General features: G+C 33.2%; 1 protein-coding gene across 1 annotated transcript; it reads left to right on the top strand.

The window, feature by feature from the left end:
* The first annotated feature begins 6,511 nt into the window (after positions 1-6,511).
* Positions 6,512-8,244, top strand: LOC125063059 (phospholipase A1-like). Its single transcript, XM_047669296.1, has 2 exons — positions 6,512-6,648; positions 7,086-8,244. Exons 1-2 carry the CDS (start codon positions 6,543-6,545, stop codon positions 8,027-8,029), a joined length of 1,050 nt encoding a protein of 349 aa, XP_047525252.1. The 5' UTR covers positions 6,512-6,542; the 3' UTR covers positions 8,030-8,244.
* Positions 8,245-22,940: the final 14,696 nt, after the last annotated feature.

Here is a 22,940-nt window from a genome sequence, read left to right as displayed (position 1 = left end):
AAGATCGTAAAATAACTTAAGCCTAGCTTGGGCGATCAGCCCACGTTTTTTGTTAGGCTTAGTCATATTATCTTTTAATAAAATATGCGTTGTCATAAAACTTGGCCAAAATCCCAACGAAGCTAGACATTATTGTAACTTGGTCAAGGTTATACGCACTGTAAATTTTCAGTGCCTTTTTTATTCATAAATCTTAAAATAACTTCGAATTCAGAAATTTTCAAGATTCTACAATTTTCTTATATATAATATTTATATTAATAATGAGGGTAATAAATGATACCAATATTGTTCATTGAAGTAAAGTTGAAATGGTCCCCACTAGCGTTTCCCAACCGTCGAGGTCGAGAGTTCAAACCTGGGCTAGGTTTGAATGATAAACTAAAAAGCTCGCGTAAATTAAACAAAATATTATTTAGTTTATTTTAATTGACAAAAAACAATTTTTCTAGATAAATATTATTTAAATTTGGATATCGTTTTGAATGTATATCTTTTATTAGATTTTTATATATTCAGCACAAATTATCATTTATGTTTATACAAGCATTTATAAAGTTAAGGATTCTGTAAGAAAACATGAAAATGCTATTAGCAGACTTTATGGCCCATTTCAGAACTTCGGAACTACTTGTAATAGAACCTTATCAGATATATTTATTTTCACTGTGCTTATTTGCAAGTGTCAATTGGCTGTGTATGTTAAATTGTATGTATGTATTCTACGGGGCTTGGTTTTGTTTGGAGTTGGTAAGCACAGAATCAAAGAAATTGGCCTTCAAAACATAAATTAAACAGAACCTACACCAATATCATCTACTTTGCTTTCGAATAATTTTGCAAATTACAAACCTTAATTCATATAGCCAAAAGCAGCACAAAAAGCTTCTTGTCTGAAAATTAAGTATGGCCGATGAAGAACAGGATGACTTGTCCCAAACTGACCTGGTGGAATAATGGATGCGATGAAGAGCGACAGCAGAGGTGTTCATCAGTGGTCATCGGCTAGGAATGTATTTACAAATGTAATCATGAAATTAATGAATGTAAATACATCATTAATGTAGAGTAACCATGCACACAACTGGTGAAATTTACTAAAATACAATAATAAAATAAGAATTGCCAGAACATTTCCTATTAAACACTAAATTGTAGAGATGAAATTACGTATAAAGCAAGAATTTGGATTCCCAGGTGTCTCTCATGCGGTAGAATATTCCAATTTCAGGTAAAATACGAGAAGATGTGAACCCACTGTCATTTGAAATGTGCGATATCAAATATTCAGGCTTTAATATTGGGTACCTTGAACGAGAAATTAAATTACTTTTTATCTATTTCAAATTAATTTAATGATACTCTTGCCTTTGTCTTTAATTTGTACGACTTTACACAGAAAATAAGTGGATACACATAATAATCTTGACTAAAAGTCAAATTTATATATATTACTAGCTGATCCGGCAAACGTCGTTTTGCCATGTAGGTATATCATTTATAATAAAAAATAGGGGTTGGTCGCAGAGGGATCAAAATTAGTTGTTGTATGTATTTTTTAATGCTGTGTCATAATAAAAGAATTATCTAAAAATTAAAAAAAACAATTCAGGGTTAGACTACCCTTAACATTTGAGGGATGAAAAATACCCAATATGCACACAAAATTTCATGAGAATCGGTCAAGCGGTTTCGGAGGAGTTTAACTACAAACACCACGAAACGAGAATTTTATATATTAGATAAATATCTTAGTGCACTTGATTTCACTTTATTCGCTTCACAAATGCTGAATACCCTTTAAAAGGTTGTGTTTTATTGTTATAAAATACTATTCATACCCTGATTTAAAGAAATATATGAGGAGGACGTAAAGATTTTGGATTTCTAAATCGTGGTAGGCGAAAATCTTAAAGTGACTACATCTGACTTATATACTCAAGCCGTTGCCACTTCAAGCTCTTTGTTCGAACATTGTTAGTTTTAGTGTCTAAATTTAGAGTCAAATGGTCTAGATTTAGCGAGAAAATTTAGTAAAAACGCTTCAATGGTCTTAAAATATCCTCTAGCTACGAAATGCAATTATTATATGAGCGTGTTTGATTCATATTAAATAAAAAATAAATAAAATATGTTTATTATGGAATATAAGATACAGAGGTATCACTTATTCCACGTCATTAAATTTGAATCGGTAGACATCCCTACTCATCGGCAAAGAAGACAGAAGGTGTAGGCCGAGAGAAAAAGCCGGCGTAATATACTCTCGTAGGCTTACGGTATGGTAATATAGTGTCATGGGGCTACATCATGCTAAAATATTCGATGACACTCTTTCTTGGAGGCTTATCGGTTTGAAAATATCTTTACTGGCAGCTACTTCCATAAAGTGGTGGTACGCGGTAAAAACCATTGCTGTAAAACACCACGCGTTGTGATGGTATGGTATATATACCAAATTGTATTAAAATGGTTCCCCCTCTATAAGTAGCACCTATTTTATTTCAATCCAATCATCAAATTCGTTATAATAATTTAAATAATGTAAATTGCGAATAAGTGAACTAAATACAATCGAATTTATACCACAAAACAGTACTGGAATTATTTTATTAAATGTACGACAAACCACTACACAATCGATTCAAAACTGAAAGCTGTTAGTGGATGTTTATGTTATTGTGTTGTTTACGTGTTTGTTTACAGCACTTGCGATCCATTGAGAGTCACATTGGGCCAATAGCTGTACACGTCATCATATACCACGAACTAGGTGACTGTGTTTTATAAACAGAGGAAAATTTTTACTTAAAGTTGTAACGTAGAGTCGCGTATGACGTACAACAAGAAAATGATTGCAATACATTACGATAAGGTTATATCAGATAGAGTCGCAAAACTTTAAATGTCCTTTGATAATAATATTAACATAATTTAACTCTATATTTAATAGAATATTTTAGAATATTTAGAATATTTTTTCAGTTCGACACACTTAAAAAATCTAAGAACATTCAAGAACAATACCTAGGTAACACTGAAAATGTTTAGAAAATGAAAAACGGCTTAATGTAGAAAGTTGCCAATACTTTTATTGTTTTCCGAAGTAATTTCCGTTCCTCTCTACACATCGTCGCATTCGATAGAACCACTGAGAAAAGCAGTGGGCCCATTCTTCCTTAGGGGTCTCTTCTATGGCATTTTCGTACGCTTTGACCGCATCCTCAGGGCTCGTAAAGCGAATAATTATATCTTTAGTTTTGGGTTCGTAGTAATATATCCAGATTTCATCACATGTGACAATGTAAAATACAGCATTTGAGTCACAGCCGTTGAACTTATCTACCAGTTTTCACGTGTAGCAAAAATTTTAGATTTGCCGCCATTTCACAAAAACAAATGACAAATGAATGCAATATACTACATTAGGTTACCGAAGAGTACTTAAATTGAAATTTAAAAAAAAATCATAAGCAATATTTCTAACTGGCCAGTTCTAAGCATTGACCGACACTAGTGGAACCGGATGGAGGAGGCCTATGTCCAACGGTGGACAAACCAAAACCTGACAATGCAAGCATATCCTTAATGTTACATTGTATTTTACCTACTGTTAAAAGTATTTTTTAGGATAAATGAAACTTCAATTTTCATAATTAAGTTTTGGATATGAAGGCTATTATTGTTATTATTACGATAAATTTATAAAGTCTTACAAAATAAAGTCTACTGCAAAAATATTTAGATAAGCGGAATAACTTAGAATGCAATTTTTTGTCTAAAAGGCAACGGGCATGAGTGGGTGTTGTATGATAGTGCCCATGGACACACGCTACCAGAAGATGTTGATGGCGTTTTAAGAATTGGTAAGCTTTTTTCGGAAATACTTCAGTTGTGACTGGATCTCAATAAATGATGTACCGAAAAACAACGGTTCGGTGGCTCTTTGATGATAAGTCGTAGTGATTAAGGAACAAATCACAAATAGAAGTAATTAAATAATTAAAATTAGCATAAATCTAAAAAAAATCAAGTACATCTAAAATACCGTTATATACTCGTACCACAGCGAAATGCGAAGATCAGCTGAACTAAAAAATTAAAATGGTTCAGCCTTAACAAAATTAAAAAAAAATCTATTATGAACAGACATGGTGGTGGCGGCTCAGTTGTGGAACGACGAACGTCGATTTTAGTATTCTACCGTCCGATGATAAAACTCAGCTGCAGGTAGTAGCCCGAACAACTCTTCTGAACACTCTCCATGGTAAGTGCGGTAGAAGAGGCCGCATATCTCTACGCAACGACAAAAGATCAACCCGATCTAAAAGTAACTGCTCGAATTGAATTAAATCAAATTTACCTTTGTTAAATACTTAGGTTTGATTGAATTACATTCTATTTGCGACGGTTTAATTATTTATTTCAATATACTTCACACGTTCACAGATCTTTTCACACAGTTGTGGTCCCATGAAACTATTGGTATGTTTGGGATATTTGATTTGCTCCTAATAATTAATGTCCATTCGAATTTCCACGAATTACTTTTTCATTCACCGCCTCCTTGCTTTTGTTATCTGCCCACTCGGTTCTTGTTAAAAAACGAAAACAACCTAATCATTAGACAAGGCTCTGTTGTTATTTATTGTTTAGTTCTGTTTAATTAATTTTAAAAGAAAATATTATTTTTATAACAGTTTTATGGTATATTTTAAATGAATATATATCTGATTAAAATATTAAGTATGCATTGTAATGAATGCTCCTTTAAAACGTACTTTGATTTGAAATAGTCCATATTATAATTTATATTTTAGGTGGAATTATAGACCCTGAATTTTTATGACTCTTTCTTCCCAGGTCCTGGATAGATAATAATTATATTGGATATAGGGGAGTAGTAGTTCCGAAGATGATATTATAAATAAATACAAGTAACAGTAACATAATTAACGTTAAATTTGTGTACATGATTATTTAATATCAATATATACTATCTCTGAGTCTTGTTTTCAGTCATGTTCAAAAGAAAACATGTAGAGGTCACTCCTTCAAAGGACATTTATTATTAGCACATTTGTAACTAAAATTTAGTATCATTCGAGGTATTTTCGACTATTTTATTTAATAATATAAATTAGATACAATATGTGATACATAGCGTCTGCAATTTAACAAGCAAACCTTTAAATTGTTTGAAGTCTCATGTTACTAGACCGTTTTAATGAGATATCAAAATATGCCAACAACCCTGTTAGCTTTGTCGAATATTAATTCATACTTTATCTAAGTCGTTACCTCTATCAACCTCGAGGCGTTTTGTGAAACACGTTTTAATATGTTATCTTATTGTTCCTCCCATATTGATACAATGTGTTTGAGGGAATGTTCAATCAACCCTTCGGGTAATCGATAAATACTGAGTCAGCAAGTTTTTGTTTTTGTACTTAAAAGCAGGAACTATATACGATTGCTCTATAAATTTTTGCCTGCTCTTTAAAGAAAAGAAACGGTAATGTGAAAGTGGTGTTTCGGGTGTAGTCGATCTCCAGGACCGGTGGGAGACGCCAATCCCACCAGACCAAACTTAAGTAGATAATGTCCCTTTTTAATAAAGGGAAAATTTGACACTCTGGTTAGCTTCTCGGCTGATCTGCCTGAGATCTGCCTGATCTCGTGGTTGATTAGGGGTTCTATGAGTAAATATATAGAGATTTGTAGCCATAGAGAAGGAACATCACAGGGTGGATTAAATTAATATTACATATTTATGTTTTTTTCGACATTATAGTAATTTTAAAAATACGTAATATTTTTATAATTTTCCGGGATTAACCACTATCTATCATTATTCCTATCATCCGCTGTCGGCTAGACGTTGATGTATGGGACACTTGTATATTACTATTACTAAAAAAAGTTTATTCATATATTGCAAACGTCGTGTAATTTAAACCTAATTATTTACAAAAATTACTAAGGAATGAATACCGAGTTCTGTAAATCTAAATAATAAATTTATAACTAGCTGAACCGGCAAACGTCGTTTTGCCATGTATATTATTTCTAGGAAACATTTTTTTAGTGCAATAAAAATAACTATCTACTATAATAAAAAATAGGGGTTGATTGTAGAGGAGTGAAAATTAAAGGTTGTATGTATTTGTGTATGCTGTGTCATAAAAAAATAAAAACAAAAGTTTTGTGTAAAAAATAAAAATAAAAATTTGGGAGTGGGACGACCCTTAACATTTAGGGGGATAAAAAATAGATGTTATCCGATTCTCAGACTTACTAAGAATCGGTCGAGCCGTTTCGGAGGAGTTTGGGAACGAACATTGTAACACGAGAATTTTATATATTAGATGTTTATAATGCAGACAGTTGTTTTGACATCAAAACAAAAGCCGACTCAACATGCAAGTCCAGCGACCGAGGGCCATGACGTAACAATCGCGTGTACAATTGCACGAGATAATCCCCTCCAGCCAGTGTGGTCAGACCTTTCTCTCGCAGTGGCATACTGACCGTGGCTTGCCATGCACCAGTTAACCGTTACAGTGCTCTTGATAGCCACAACAGTGCGGGTCAGCGCGCAGTTCGATACCTTGGCCGAAAATTTATACTCCAGATTGTCCGGTGCATGTAAGTGACCTTGTGTATGTGACCCTGTCTGGATGTGAATGTACAGGTTTAATCGTGGGAATGTTTTGGCAATTTAATTAATTGTATGCCTTAGATAATATATTTATTCAATATACATTATTAATTTAACGCGTCACCTTTTTTGTGAGTACGAGTAGTAATTTTAATTTATTATCATAATATATACATATTGTTTATTAACGTATAATTGAGATCTTTTGTATAGTAAATTGGTAAACGCTCAATCACCGTTGCAAGTTTGCGTTGATGAATTGATTTCTTTCGCTGATATATTTTGCAATTTTTATATTGATTTTACGCTTGCAATGTATTTCACAAAGATAGTAATATTTATTCAAAGCAAATATTTATTATACTCCGAGACTAAAGTAAATTGAATGTTTCTGTTTCTGCAAATTTATTTTTTAACGTTACAGGTAGAGCGTTGATGAGCCTACAACACGATTCAATGAATAGCCAAAACGAAATTTTATCAACAATGAAAATATATTTTTTGAATGGAGATGAGATGACAAGCTTTCCCATTGATAACTCATATAAAGGTCTTATAAAACCGAGTATATTCGATATAGCAAAGGAATCAAAGATCATCATTCACGGTTACAGAGATAATGCCCAATCATCAGTATCTTTAGACTTGGCGAAAGCATATGATGAGAAAAAAATGTTTAACGTACTCCTAGTGGATTCCGAAGAAATGATGAACAAGAACTACTTGGTGTCAGTTCACAATGCTCGCCTAATCGGCAAGAGACTGGCTAATTTACTGGCGAATTTAGAGGACTTTGGAGCGAACGCTGCTGACTTCCACCTCATTGGTATCAGTTTAGGCGCCCACATCGCTGGATGGACTGGAAAATATTTTCAACGATACAAAATGGCTAAGCTTGGACGCATTACAGGGCTGGATCCAGCGGGGCCGTGTTTTTCGTCAGCGTATTCAGAACAGAGGTTAGATAAAATGGACGCGCAGTACGTAGACATAATACATACAAATAAGCTGGTTCAAGGCATAACAGAGGCTTTGGGACACGTAGACTTTTACGTGAATGGGGGTGGGCCGATGCAACCAGGTTGTATAATGCCTTCCTGTAGTCATTTACGCGCTGCTAAATTGTATTTAGAGAGCGTAGAGACACCTAAATCGATTATTGGAGTAAAATGTAAGAGTTGGAAGCAATTTGAGTCGAACGCCTGTGAAGATAAAGATTTTGCAGTCCTAGGTTACGGCTCTTCAACTTCGACTCGAGGTGTGTATTTTTTGCGGACGTCAGCAAGTGCTCCTTTTGGCCTCGGGGTGGGTGGAACTAAAAATAATGAGGGGACAGTGAACCCTTGGGAAGGAATAGTAAATTTTTAGATTAATACTTAGTTTTACAATGTTAAAGCCATACTCAAATATACAATGCTACAAATTCAACAATTCTTTAAAAATACGTTATAAACTTAAAGCTATTTTACTTCGTTTTATTAACACAATTTTATATTTAATGTCAATGCTCTCACATATTTCTTTATTTTAATGTCAATGTCTCTATATTATCATCCACTTTCAGCTTCTGAGACTGAAAGATGTAATTTAAAATAAGGTAATGAACATCTTTATTAACTTAGTAATATTTGTAGTGACATTTTACCTGAATTTTACTGACTCTAAAACAAATGACGCTCGAGCTTGCGTCACAGTTTCACAAGTAGAACCGTGACAAATTCAAAGTACACAAGCCATTAAGAAAACGAGCCTTCTTTAAATTTACGTAATTCGAAGTGGGTAGAGGTGAACAATAGAATTCACAATATCAAATCGCATTGATAAATCAAATTAAACGCAAATGGCAGGTCTCGTATATTCAAATTTTCAGCCAAACCCAGTGTTTTATTCACAACTGTACTATATCCTAGAGTTAAAGTTCTGTCATCTTTTGGTCACATTTGTAATAAATAAAGATATTGATACCCATCATTGTGCAATACGTGTTGCATACATTTAATCTTTATTCTAAAGACTTGATACGAATGTTGTGGAGTGGATTTAGTTTCCACACATAGACGCCGGTTTGATCCATTGTGTGTTAAGTACTAGTGAATCAAGGCAGCCTAGCTCCTTCCAGAAGCTCAGAAATTTCTTGGGTACTTCGCAGGCGGAGCAACACGTAATATTTATTGTTTCGATCCACGAATCGTCAAAAAGCTGAGCCACGGTGTAGTCCTACACTATTAAATATCATGTTCCTCACATCAACACTAACTACGCGAAGAACTCAGTTTTGTATCGCGCAGCCCGAACATACAACGACCTTGACTTGTTTAAGCTATCGCGGAATATGCTTAAAAGAAGTAGTAAGAATATCCATAGCGCAAAATCACCTGCATCATGAACATACCCCACATACACACCTTCACGTACATACCCTCACTTTTACACCATCATACAACACAACCAAATTAGGTACCACTTAGTTAAACGTATTGAATAGTTTTTATTTGTTTGTTTCCTTTTGTACATTTTTGAACCTTTTTGTAGTTAAATGTATTATTATGTATTCCATATCTGGCTATATTTTCAGTGTAACTGTTTGTTATTATATATAATTTATGTTAGCTGTAGGATTACGAAATAAATAAATATAAATTTCGATGTTCAATGCAATGTTTTAATGTTTATATTATTTTCCCGCGTTCTATATTTTACCCATTACTATGTCCATTAAGAAGTAATGAAACATGCAATGTGTAAATTATGAGGTTATTTCGTTATTATAATGTTTTAGTAGACTTAGCTCAGTATAGGGCATTTTTCAAAACCTTTCCTTTCTTCCTAAAGGTAAAAATCAAAGTTTAAAACATATATACCTATTTTCAATTCAAGTTCGCTTCTGAAATAACTTGAATTGAAATAGCAGAATAACTTGAAACTTCTGATTGCTCTGTCTTAAATAAAGGGTTGGATTTCTCCGATTTCGTAGATCACAGGTTTCTATTTCGGTTGAGCTTAAGGCGGATTTATTTAGTTATTAAAACTTCGTATTTTTCATAACTTTATTTCATGTAAGTACACATATGAACGTCAACAGAAAAGACGTTAAATTGATTCTAAATTTACATTTACTACCAGTTCACAAATAAAGGGCGTACAGCGAGCAAGAAGAACTGGCAAGAAACTCTCCGTAATTTTTGTAATCCTATGTTTGGAGTCATAATTTTTTTTTAAACTGGAGCAAATCAATCCCAAGGATTAGGTTCATTGAAATAATCGTCAAATTTATAAAAATATTTATTGATTAATTTACGTTTCATTACAAATAAAAACAAGAAACATAAATTATAAGGGATGCAACGGGCGGCCTTATCGCTAACAAGCGATCTCTTCCAAACAACCCCTTTAAGGAAAAAGCATAAAAATTAAATACTAAGAGTGTGTAAAGTTCACTAACAAAAATAAAATTACAAGTAAATTCGTTTGCCGCCTATTCTATAAAAAAAAAGAAAGTAACACTGAAAAACTAACCAAATCTTACTTAATATTAAAAATAAACTTATTTTATTTAATATATGATAATCTAAGGTTCGTGAATACAATTCAAATAGATTACAAAATAATAAAGAAATACATGAGTTACAAAAGTCAAGATCTTGACCCCCTTAGTACTTGGACAGACTTCCGATACACACATACATACATATATTGTTACGAAATAGCTTTTATTGCTATCCTGCATTGATATTTACATATTCTGCATATCGATACAGATCCGAATTTGCTATTTTACTAGGTAAATTTAATAATACAAACTTTGGGTATGTGATCACATAAATTAACCTAATGCCCGCGTACGGTCCTTGCGTTCTAATTAAAATTGCGTATGAGGTATGAAAAAAGTTGACTCTGTCTTGTCGGAATATCTAATACATTGTTTTTTATAAAAGTGCCCCGTTTTCTCGAATGTAGAAAGCGCGAAAAAATACCGCACACAGCTTTTCCGTATTCTATGTGAATTAGTATGAAAAAAAACGAAACTACTACGGCTTCGTGACAACAAATATTTGAAACTCCTGTACAAATTTTCTGGGCAAAATCACTTCAAGCGAAATGAACCTTTATGTAAAGCTTGAATGAAGTTACATATCTAGTTTTGCAAAGATTTCAATTAGGAAAGATACGAATAGAATCTTCAGTATTACTCGTTACGTAAAAAAAATTAAATTAATCATTCAAATTATGTTAGAGTAGCGAGGTGTCCATTGTTATCACAAAGTTCAATTTGTAATTTTAATTAGTAAGATAAGCTCACCTCGTTATATACTTTAAATTGATTTTTCCATAGTATTTAGTTTTTTTTTATTAAATGACGAAGACAAAGTCAGGCTTTTAAACACACCGAAAAATCGCACAACTCGTTTCGGAACACAATCGCTGTGTATAAAAATAATAATAGTGGTACAAGTGAACTCTTGGGAGAGTTTAGTACATTTTTAAAGTATTTTTTTATTTTATGGCTTAATTTATTTCCTGGTATACTTATTATCTAATTATTCTATGTGTTAGTAAATATATGTCAGAGGTTCAACGCAATTAATAATTACAAAGTTAGTATCACTACCATCGCCCGACATTATTACTTAATAATTAAACACAGTCAGTGCGCACGTCCGGCGCAGGCGCCGATCGGAAAGCAACTCAAGCTCTAAGCTCTTCACGACCGATTCTACGCACTACTGACAGCTTGACTTTGACAATTGACACATTGACACTTTACAACCTGTAATGGTACGTTTACACGCTTGCCAAGCCTTGGCAAACTGCAAACAGTCCCAAGCCTTCACAAATCTCGTTTGGCGTTTGAAAGGCGTTTATACGCTTGTGAATGCGTCAGTCTGCAATATATATCCAAGCATGGCGGACACCGAACTTGTGACGGCTATTGCATTTATTTAACGTACTTTTATTCGAAATAAAAGTACGTTAAACCAACGACAAACCAGCAACGTAGTGTTGCTGAAGTGCGAAAAGTAGTCATCAATATCTCTTTTTTATTATTTCCTTTACTGGCCTTCCAGTAAGTTCAGCAAGACGAATCCATGCATCTTCTTGTTTCTTCTTATCTTTATGATTTGCATCTTTCGGATTCCAGATGCATGGTTCCATTTGGTAATGTTCTAGAAAAGTAAGACTCTCCTCATTCGAGCAGCAACTCATTTTTTATTTATTTTTTGTACAATCAAGCAAGCGTGTACTCGCAGCGAGGTCACAATGGCTACTAAACGCGGACGAACATGTAAATGCATCGCAAGCGCTTGCCGCAAACGCCCATCTGCGTAAAAAAACCGACACTCGACTGGATCGGAAGCAAACAGGCACAAGCCCACGCAAGCCAAGCCAAATGCCCTTTTTACATGCTTGCGATTGTCGATCCTTGCCAAGGCTTGGCAAGCGTGTAAACGTACCATAAGATGTCTATGATATTGCGTGGTGTTGACATTGTAATCAAACAAATTACACCGTGTTCTATTATAACCTAATCTCTGACATATATTTTTCAGTTAGTATGTATCAAGGACCCTCTCCGTTAAAGGCCTCCAAGGCTTCTTTCTGTATCCCGAGCTATTTGGATCCATTGGGGACCTAAGAGTTGTTTGATGTCACCATCCCATCGAGCGTAAGTTCTGCCTCTGTAGCGTTTGCCTGATGGCTCTCCATATAGTAACTGTTTCGTCCACCCTCCAAGGACATCATTATCACACCACACATAACAAGCACTGAAAAAGGTAACAAATGAAAATAATCATCTTTTAGATGAATACTTAGTTACTATTACAATACAACGATTTTTTAAAAATTCCTCGTTTTATTAACACTCAAAGTTACACGTTAACCGCCACTTCTTATACAACAATAGTTAAGTAATCCCTCTTCACTAATTAATGTGTAGCAAGTTTAAGTTAAGGGCGTTAAACCATGATTCGGTTGAACGCCTATTCAATTTGATTTGGCACCTTCTCACTAGGATTATGCCTTTATCCTATGTACACTTTGTAAAGTTCATCTATTGAGCTTAAGAGAAAGGTATAAATCTTCAACAACTTGATACAGGTGCTTATTTTCTAATCTAATTTAATACTGAAATATCGCAAATAATGCTTAGTGGACAACACTTACGAAAGTAATCAAAGTTCTCAAATTATGAGCAAAAGACTTTCCGCCGTTTTTGATCTCAAAATTTTGGCGAAATCTGCAACCATTACACCACTTGACACGACTAATAGTATAAAGCTGAAGACTTTCTTAGAATTTCGTATTATTCGAAAAAGGTGGTTTTATTTTAAAATTTCGTTATGGGTAATGCTTAATTTTTGGACACGGTTCACTTTTCGCTTCGCTGTGGTTTTAATATAATAAACCAATTATGCTCACTTGACAATTTGCCATTTTTGCTTATTTAATTACTACAGTATTTGTAATAGTCAGGTTAACCTTTCTCATTGTTCCTTCACTAATTGCTTCCACGTCCTTACGACTGACAATTAATAATAATAATAAAACTTTATTTATGACAGAAATAAGGTTTTGACAAAATTAATCTAACGCTAGTCCTCACACTAGGGAGGCCCTGCCCTGTGTTGTGGATCTCGAATTATACTACATTATACAAATATTTATTTATTTATTTACACTTCGTTGCATAACAATATAAAAATATATCATAATTAAATGTAAAGGAGGGCAACTGGCGGCTTTCGAGCGACCACTGTGAGAAAAGAAAAAAAATGTATTAAATTAGATAAGGTAGGCAAGAAGTGCAAAAATACATATTACATATAGTTATTAAGACAAAACTAAACAGGAACAAAAAACAAAATGAACTAATAAAGGATGCATGAAAAATAAAAAGTGCACATGAATCATAATAGTTTTATTTAAGATCAGTCTCACGTCAGTACGAAAGTTAGGGATACGATGTGGACAGGTAATTAATAATATAACATATATTAAATGATTCCGTGGTACATGGTCCATGTTTAAATTTTTTTTTAAGAAAAATAGTCTTAGTGTTACATCTAATCAATCAAAAGTCGTATAAGACGTTAAGTATGCGTGAATGTATATCTATGTGAATGAGTTGGTGTGCGTATTTGAGAGTGTGGCTGAGAGTTCGCTTTGTATGGGTTAGTTTTTGAAATGTGTGCCTTTTTCCATAATCAATTCGAGTCAAGGATATATGTATGTATATTGTATATAATATAAAAATTGCAACGCCTACCAATGTAGGTTGTGGAACGCCTTATGTGTTAGGTGGTCCATTTATCGAGGAACGGTATATCACGCTTCAACCAAATGAGCCTTGATGAAACCACACGCCAAAGCTGCTAGAAACTGGAAACTAAGCACAATTTTATTAGCAAATCTATACTAATATTAAAAAGAGGACAGATTTGTATGTAAGTATGTTTGTAACGAATTGGCACAAAAAGTACTGGACCGATTTCAAAAATTCTTTCACCATTTGAATGCTTCATTATCACTGATTAATATAGACTATTTTAATAGCCAGAAAGAAATAAGTATCCCTACTAACACTAGAAGGTTAGCCAAGGTGTAAAAAAATGCCTATAAAATATCATTCATCGAAAACTATTGATGATAGAACAAAAAAATGTTTCACAATATTAAAGAACATATCAATATCTACAAAAATGTTTAAGAAATTAATGTCCACCAGTGCGAAGCCGGCATGGGCCGCTAGTAATTTATAAAGTGTCGGTTCACGCTCGTAACGCAATAATCATTAATTTCGATCAAATCTTAGTATTTACCAGGGAAAGGGTAAACCTTAACTTAATTATGAAATATTCTCTTTGAATTTTGTTAAGACCTTTATCGTATCGTTAATGTAATTTAGGTTTCGTATCTATTATCTTATTTTTTGGTAGCTATCGCCCGGAGCTACGCGTGTAACTATATTTTATATAGTCATTTATACTACGCTACATAATAAAACCAGTACAATGAGAACACTTTATATTTTTTTATTTATAAGTTTATTTTATTTATTTATTATATACAATTATATTAATAGAAAATAAGTTGGTGTGGTGGACACAGTTTTTCTGTCCACCAGGACGTCGAACATATTTAAATAACTAACTTAGGTATATACTAAGGCCAGTGACATATACACTATAACATTATAACCATTAAAATTATAAGTTAAACGTCACAAACCAATTGAAATATTGACGCTCCACAGTTAGCCGACGCAAGAAACCTGTTCTTGACGAGAATTCTCATTCGAATACAGGATGTATTCCTATATTCGAATAAGAATTAAATGAAGATGATGTCTGATTAACATAATGTTTGTTATGCATATTTTTATGTTTGATTTATGTAATAATTGTTTAATTTAAATTTAATATTGTTTCTTGTAATATTAGTAAGAAGTGCAGCTGGTAGTGAGTTTATTAAATTATAAACAACATGTATGTCAAAGTCAAAAATAATTTATTCATGTAGGTAACACAATGTACACTTATGATATAAAAAAATATAAATAAATGAAATGCTTCTAATTTTACATTAACTGCCAGTTCTCAAATCAAGGGCGTAGAACGGAAGAGAAGAACTGGCAATAAACTCTCCGCCACTCTTATTAATCGCCAAGTTTTTTGTTTTACACAACGTCTGTAAGGAGCTGCAACTATTACACCATGTTCCACATGACATCTTAAGTAATAAATAATAATAAAATAAATATGCAAGAAAATATGACATCACAAATTTTACACCTCAATTATATTAGAACATAAGCAAGCTAAAAAAATAAAAACAATAATAACTAAAACTATTTGGAAACTTAAACCTCATTAAGAGCATGATAAACAAAGTTACGGTAAGTTGGAATATATTACGGTAAGTTGGTATATCAATATTTTCATCTATGTTAGTAATTAAGTTGTAAGAGCGAGATAGTCTATTCACTGAACCATTAAAAGTAGGAGATAAGCGAGCCGTAGTAGGTACGTATAGAAGACTTTTAGTTCTAGTAACTGTAAGATTACAAAGAAAGGAAAGTTTTGCAATAACAATTTTAGAAAGATATTATGTAACCCATTTATTAATATATAAAACACTAGTGTTACTTCTTCCTCAAGAATCCTTCGAGATGAAAAACGTACAAAATCCCTTCGGTAGTGTTTGGATTTATCACGTTCATACAGCCAGACACAGCAGGGGCTCGTCATTCTCATCTTTTATCTTGCAATCTTAATTGACAAATTAAAGAAATAGATAAAGAGCTATCTGATTTTTTATATTCATTATAGGGAATGGGTGATCAATGTTCTATGCCTAAACTATTATTCTACGTTTACTAAATGTCTCAAATAATGTCTTGTCAACCTGTCCTATGCTGATACAGAAAATATTCTTATTGTGCAACTATAGTTAAATTATAAATTTGTGTTATGTAGAAATCATCATGTAAAATACAGTTTATATGTCAAAAGGAAGAGACTGGCTGCCCACAACACAGGGAATTCTAGTGTGGGGGCTAGTGCAATTTATTTTACCTGAATATTCTGAATAGTGTATTTTTTTCTCTGCGGGTATTTGCAATCAGCCTAAGGCTATGAATGAATTTGTTCTGTGGAGTGACTTCCCATTGGAAGCATCTACTCATCTTTTGCCTAGAGCAACTGCCGGTCTTCAAGGTCTAGAATATGGTGACGTTTTAATCGACTCACATATTGTCTAATGGTAAGTTGGCGAGCAAGTTCGTTCGGGTGACAGCTTAACCGCTCAAATAGCTGAATCGTATATTATATATAATAAAGTTCTTTCTTTCTTACATCTGATCAGTTAAATAAAAATGTTAATTTCGTGGTCTACAACCGTCCACTTTTGCAGACAAATATACTTTCGGAATAGTTTTAAAAACCAATTCAGATATAAAACTGAATGGTAATAACACTTAGAAAAAAATGTATTTGATTCTTATCTTAAGAATACCTTGGTTAGTTTTATTGTGGGAATAAAATTTAATACTAGTTTCCCAAGGACCGAAAGTTTCCAGACAACAAGAAACGCCTGCGTCTATTTCAAAGCAAAAGTCTCAACTTGCAATTATCATCACCGTCTAAAGTTTAATCACCCTTGTAAATCAAATTTATACAATGGATATTTCAATGTATGGATAGTAAAACGTTGGATATTTTATGGAGTCGTGAAAAGTAATCTAAAGACCTCAGTTTTTATTAAAGATTCTTTTTTAACACGAAAATGGTACAAGTGTCGACACAAAATTAATATTTTTGCGTAAATTCTGTTATTACTTTTTGGAGAATTACTTAAATAAATTTAAGCGTCTTTATTGCTGTGTGTTAAAGCGTATTTTACAATGCACGAAAATCTCGTAGCATAACGCTCTCATACCTTCTATCAGTCATAACTTTACCCATCGAAATATTTGTTCTTATAAGGCGATTATGTCGGCTACAAAATATAAATCTACTGGATGATACTACGCAGAAAACAGAATATTTTATTTTGGGATATTTGTGAGGACATTTATTTTTTAATCATTTTGGCATAAACAAACAGTAAATAGCACATACCTAAAAATAATGTATTTAGAAATAGTGTATCAATGGCTCCCTTTGTTTACGGGACTTGATAAAAACAAAAATGATAACAGGATAAATTACATTAAGTAATTTTTAAAATCATTTCTCTGAGCTTTAGAATATATAATTGTTATTGCCTGGAAGAGATCGCTCGAAAGCGATAAGGCCGCCCATTGCCCTCCCATTTATTTAATTTTGTCAATTTTATTATGTTATTGCAGTTGTTAGAGCAGTGTTGGCCTAGTGGCTTCAGCGTGCGACTCTCATCCCTGAGGTCGTAGGTTCGATCCCTGGTTGTGCACCAATGGACTTTGTATTTATGTGCGCATTTAACATTCTCTCGAACGATGAAGGAAAACATCGTAAGGAAACCGGCCTTGCCTTAAACCCAAAAAAGTCGAGGGCGTGCGTCAGGCGCAGAAGGCTGATCACCTACTTTCCTATTAGACTAACAAACGATCATGAAACAGATATAGAAATCTGAGGCCCAGACCTAAAAAGGTTGTAGCGCCATTTATTTTTTTATTATGCAACGAAGTATTAATAAATAAATAAAAATATCGGTCCAGTACTTTTTAAGCCAATTCGTTACAAACATACTTACATACAAATCTTTCCTCTTTATAATATTAGCATAGATTAGTGCATATTTAAATGTCACATTAACGCCATTTTTTGCCATGAAATTACATACAAAGATTTAGTCTTTATAAAGAGTATAAGAATTTAAAATCATATTTTAAAAACTAATTTTTCACAGTATTAATCTATATCTATATATATATATACAAGAAAGTCGTGTTTGTTACAACACTAAGGGTGAGATCTATAGTGCGCACTTGGACTTTGCTCAGACTTTACTTACGAAAAACACTAAGGTTAATCTATGATTTAGTATATTTATAGACATTTTAACGGTGAGATTAAGCTAAGCTCAAGCTAAGACAGAAATTGATGTTTCATTTCATGCAATACCTTCTTTATTATCCTTTAAAAAAGTAAAGAATGGTTATAGTTAAGTCTGAGCAAAGTCTAAGTGCGCTCTATAGATCTCACCCTTATAACTCGAGAACGGCTGGACCGATTGCCATGGTTTTTGAATTGTTGGATTTGTTTCCGTCCCGAATAGCAGAATAAGCATAATAAAATATCGGATAAGTTAACGAATAACAATAAATAAATTAATTAATTTTACGAATGCAAAAACCATATGGTGCCATCTGTTGACAAAACTACGCATCATTTTACGTCGAATTCGTGTCAGTTCAAGAAATCCCGATCTTGAGGTGAATGAGGAGATGCATAACCATGCTTTGATCATGATCAAAAGATGTTGGATATCAGAAAGTGCTTAACATGCAGTATCGCCATATTGACGCTAGAGAGAAGGCAAGCAACAAAACATTTCTGTATTTGCAAAAAAGTTGTATTAATGTAATACTTAACATTAATAAAATCCTAAAATAAGTTAAATTAAAGTAACAACGATATTATAAGGTTGTAGGGCGGAACGAAGTTAGCCAGGTCAGCTAGTCTCATATAAAAACGGTAAAAGAATCAAAACGACAGAGAAAGTAATTTTCAACTTGCAGCATAGTGAGCAATCTGAGTTCGAGAGTAGAAAAGTGGTTTTACGAAACTCCGAGTACAGTCGAGTACAAATCCAATTTCAAGCCATAAAGTGGATAAGACGACGACTACGTATTTTTAGATTAAGACTCCTTGAAATGTAGGTGATAGCTCTTTTATTTCAGTTGGGCTTCAATAAACCTTCCAAATTCAAGGAATATAAAAATAATTATTTCTAAAAACGCTTACCTAAATGCAACTAATGCAACTTGCGACTCTATTTGGTCTTTATAATCAGTTACACATGTCCAAATCGTGCTGTCCGAGGAGGAACTACACAAAATACCTACTCACGCTTCACTTCTGCATTCAGAAACAGACAGAACGAAGAGAGGGGATTCTTGTCATAAACAAAGGAATTCTCAACCGTTTTTTATATTTCTGACAAATGGAGTTCCTTCCTGTGTGTCGTTAGTAGATATGGAAATAAATTACTACAATAATTATAGGTATTTGGTAATAAAATTATTCATTGCAAAACTTTAAGCATAAGCTCATGAAGAGTTTACAATCACATGACTATATCCTAAACGATTCTATATAACTCAGTAGGAACTGATTTTTTATATTTTCTATTCTTTCCTTAGTCAGCGTTATTGATCCTCAATTACAGGTATTGTCATGTACGAGCCTAAGTACGATTGTATACTTATACAATCACACAAATATACATTGCAGCATCAATACCGCAGTCTCCGAATACAATTAAAAGTTCGCTCATTAACGAGTGAATAATTACAACAATATTCTGCACAGACTACAGAGTAGGCTTTGTGGGGTTGCTACACTCAAATATAGCTTTTAACAATTTTATCGGCAAAAAAGGCAACGTCGAACCACTTTCATATTTTTCATTGTTATGTATTAAGTGTTTCATGCCAGCCAAAGGTAAGATCTCTCTTTAGGCATTTATATAACCTTAGAATTTAATAGAATTTATTATGTTGTTCATTTGGTACACATGATTAATTGCAAATATAGTGTTATTACTTCAAACATTACCTTGATCCAGAAACCTATTTCTACTGCCACTGCTGTGGACTTTCTTTTAATAAATTAATTAATAAAGATGTAACGATTAGAATTTCATTTGATTGTGCTTGGCCTTAACTTTTCGCATTTAAACACGCGACAAGATCTGGACCAATCACAATTAGACGATACGCGCCATCGTGTTTTGTTTTACTCACAGTGTTGTTACATAATATTATCATATGCTACTGAACTGTCTAGTGGTTAATATGTTCAAGTGTAGATCGTTAATTACTAGTGTCGGGTTCAAAAGCTGGGCCGGAAATTATAACAATTGCTATTTTAGAAGAAAATCAGTTAGCTACTAAGATTGGCGTTTTGTAAACACTACCGTTCTGTTGAACATGTGTGTGTGTGTGTGTGTATTTACTCTTCAGATTTCCATTCCGATTTTTTTTATAGAACTAGGGGCAAATGGACAGGAGGCTCACCTGATGTTAAGTGATACCGCCCAATGCCAGAGGGTTCGCGAGTGCGTTGCCGGCCTTTTAAGAATTAGTATGCTATTCTTGAGGTAACCCTAAGTCATTTGTCATTGTTGTTGAATAACCAGTTTGAATTAGGCACTATGGCCAAAACTACTTGGATAATATTATTCTTTCTTCTTCGAAATCTTCATTAAAGAAGGTCGTGCTTGCCTTGAAAATCCCTAAGTGATACGACCTGCTGCTTCACACCACTTTATCCTCAACTAGTCATAGTGGATTAGGGAATCGAGACACATAATTATCTTTATTTGGCTAGACCAACGGGTAGGCGATCCCGACTTCTCCTACCATCACTCTTCTATACCGTTTCCATCTTGTCAAGACTATTCTCCTGGCAAAAAGGCAAAAGTAGCTAAGCACCCGTTTGTAAATGATAGTCGACAGTCATGTGGTGATTTTAGTTGGTTGAGAATGGACTTATTGGTTATTTTTCAGTCTCTTACCATACCTCTTTCTATTTACGGTAGGTTTACGAATTGACCAGGACCAGATCAAAAATATAATAATATATATACTATTATTATATGATTCGTCTGGATTCGTTGAACCATAATATTTACAACATTGATTTTTCTTTGATATTTTTAGTCGGTGATCTGGAAAAGTTTTATACCTCTTTCAAACAACTTTAGTACGGATGGAAACCACAACACTGAATTATTGTTATTCTTCGGAACCGCAAATAGAAATAAGTCATTTCTAAAGCGACTCAGAGACTTCAACATCGGCTCTTTTAAAAGATCGATTAAAAGCTTTCCGAGCAATTAGTTGCGAAAGTAGAGATATATAAACTTTAGGTAATACAATATAAACGTGAAGTCAATCACTCTTTAAAAATACTGCTGGTTTTGCAATTTGATATTTGGGTCGTTCTTCTTTTAAACCTACAATTTGATAAAGCTTTAGCTCAATTTTTAAAATAAAAATATAAAGCTTTCTTGTCAGTTTATATATATATTCTGATAGCAGATTTTCTATTCTATTGGAAAAAGTGGTTTGCCGAGATGTTTACAGATTTTTGTACGATTTTCTAGGCCTGAAAGAAAAATTCGACAAAAAAATTTACTATTTCGGCACGAAATCTTTTATTTTATTCTATCGAATACTCTTTGTCAAATAACTTGTACTTTTGTAATACATTAATTAACTAAATGAGCTTTTAGAAAACATATTAATATAATACATTTGTATGTATAAAATATGTTTTATTCGTGGCCTAATACCACTCCGTCACATTTTCTGCTAATATAAATGTATTTTTTGCTATAAATCAATTTTTACTATCATTTAAAAATAAATACCAATATCACAGATAGCAATATAATCAAATAATATAAATATAAATTTTAAATGTTGCACTAGTCATAACAAAATATATAAAAGACAAAAATAATTTTCCTATCAGGAGACAACATCGTGACGGAGTTTGATATTCTAGGGGATACCAGGCTGCGTTTTGGTATAAAACAAGTTTATTATTCTAAAATAATTTATTTTGTTATGTACATCTTTTCAGTCTTCATCATTGTCATATAAAATAACATGAGATCGAACTTAGATAATTATTGAAATCACATTTGAGAACCTTTAGAATAAGAGATTCATATTTTAGTAAATTAAATGACTACTCATTCGTTTTAAGTAATTAAAGTCTAGTATAGCTTGACATCAATTAAGTTTCCAAAAACATAAAATAAAATAATCATTAAGCCATTGATAGAAAGTCTTATTTTTCGAATATTGATACTGGCTCTTCGAACTAGAAATATTGTCTCTTCCCTTTTTATTAACATTCTGAGCCTGGAGTGTTTGGTAAGAAGTACCGCAGACAGCAGTTTGATCAGTTGGATCTTTCGTTTTAAGCGTGGCGAAAGGCTGATCTTCATTGGTTGATTCATCTGGGCTGGATTATGTATACATAATATCGTAAAATCTTTTTCGGGGCATTTTAATTGTGTTCATATTCATGCTCACTGCATGAAATCTTCCACATCATGAATTATATCGTCTTCTTTTTCGTTACATAAGAACACGCCCACAGTATATATATATATAGGCAGAGGCTGATAAATTTAGAATAAGACAACAACGTCGTAAGAACATAATTGTTCACAGCAACAACTAAATACCCTAATTTGGTGGACTTGCTTTGTTCCTTTCATGGCACAATATTATTTGGAATCGTTGTTGCTACCTTTTTTAAGTCTTAGTCTGTCAAAATGAACCGTTTAAATTTGTTGGCATCTTGAAAGTGGATAAGAATTGGAACATCTGCAATATAGTTTCCTCTACCTACTATGGCATCACCTTGGCGTTTCATTGTCCCTCCAACCATCAGAAGCTCCTTTTCCATGCCCTGATTCAAAGAAGTTCCAGGATATTTGGCGAAACCCATAATCTTCGAAAAAATTGTTTGCCATTAGGTAAAAGTGTGACAGAGTTGACATGTGACGTAGGGGTAAAAACTTGTTGCTAAGTCGATAACATTTAAAAGCTGACATA

Source organism: Pieris napi, chromosome 2, assembly GCF_905475465.1.
Source record: "Pieris napi chromosome 2, ilPieNapi1.2, whole genome shotgun sequence".
Taxonomy (NCBI): domain Eukaryota; kingdom Metazoa; phylum Arthropoda; class Insecta; order Lepidoptera; family Pieridae; genus Pieris; species Pieris napi.
Note: the sequence above shows the minus strand (reverse complement) of the source record. Positions and strands in the feature narration are given on the sequence as shown.

Coding starts and splice junctions, on each gene's coding strand:
- LOC125063059 (XM_047669296.1), top strand. CDS start 6,543: ATGCACCAGTTAACCGTTACAGTGCTCTTGATAGCCACAACAGTGCGG. Junction 6,649..7,085: donor CTCCAGATTGTCCGGTGCAT/GTAAGTGACCTT, acceptor TTAACGTTACAG/GTAGAGCGTTGATGAGCCTA.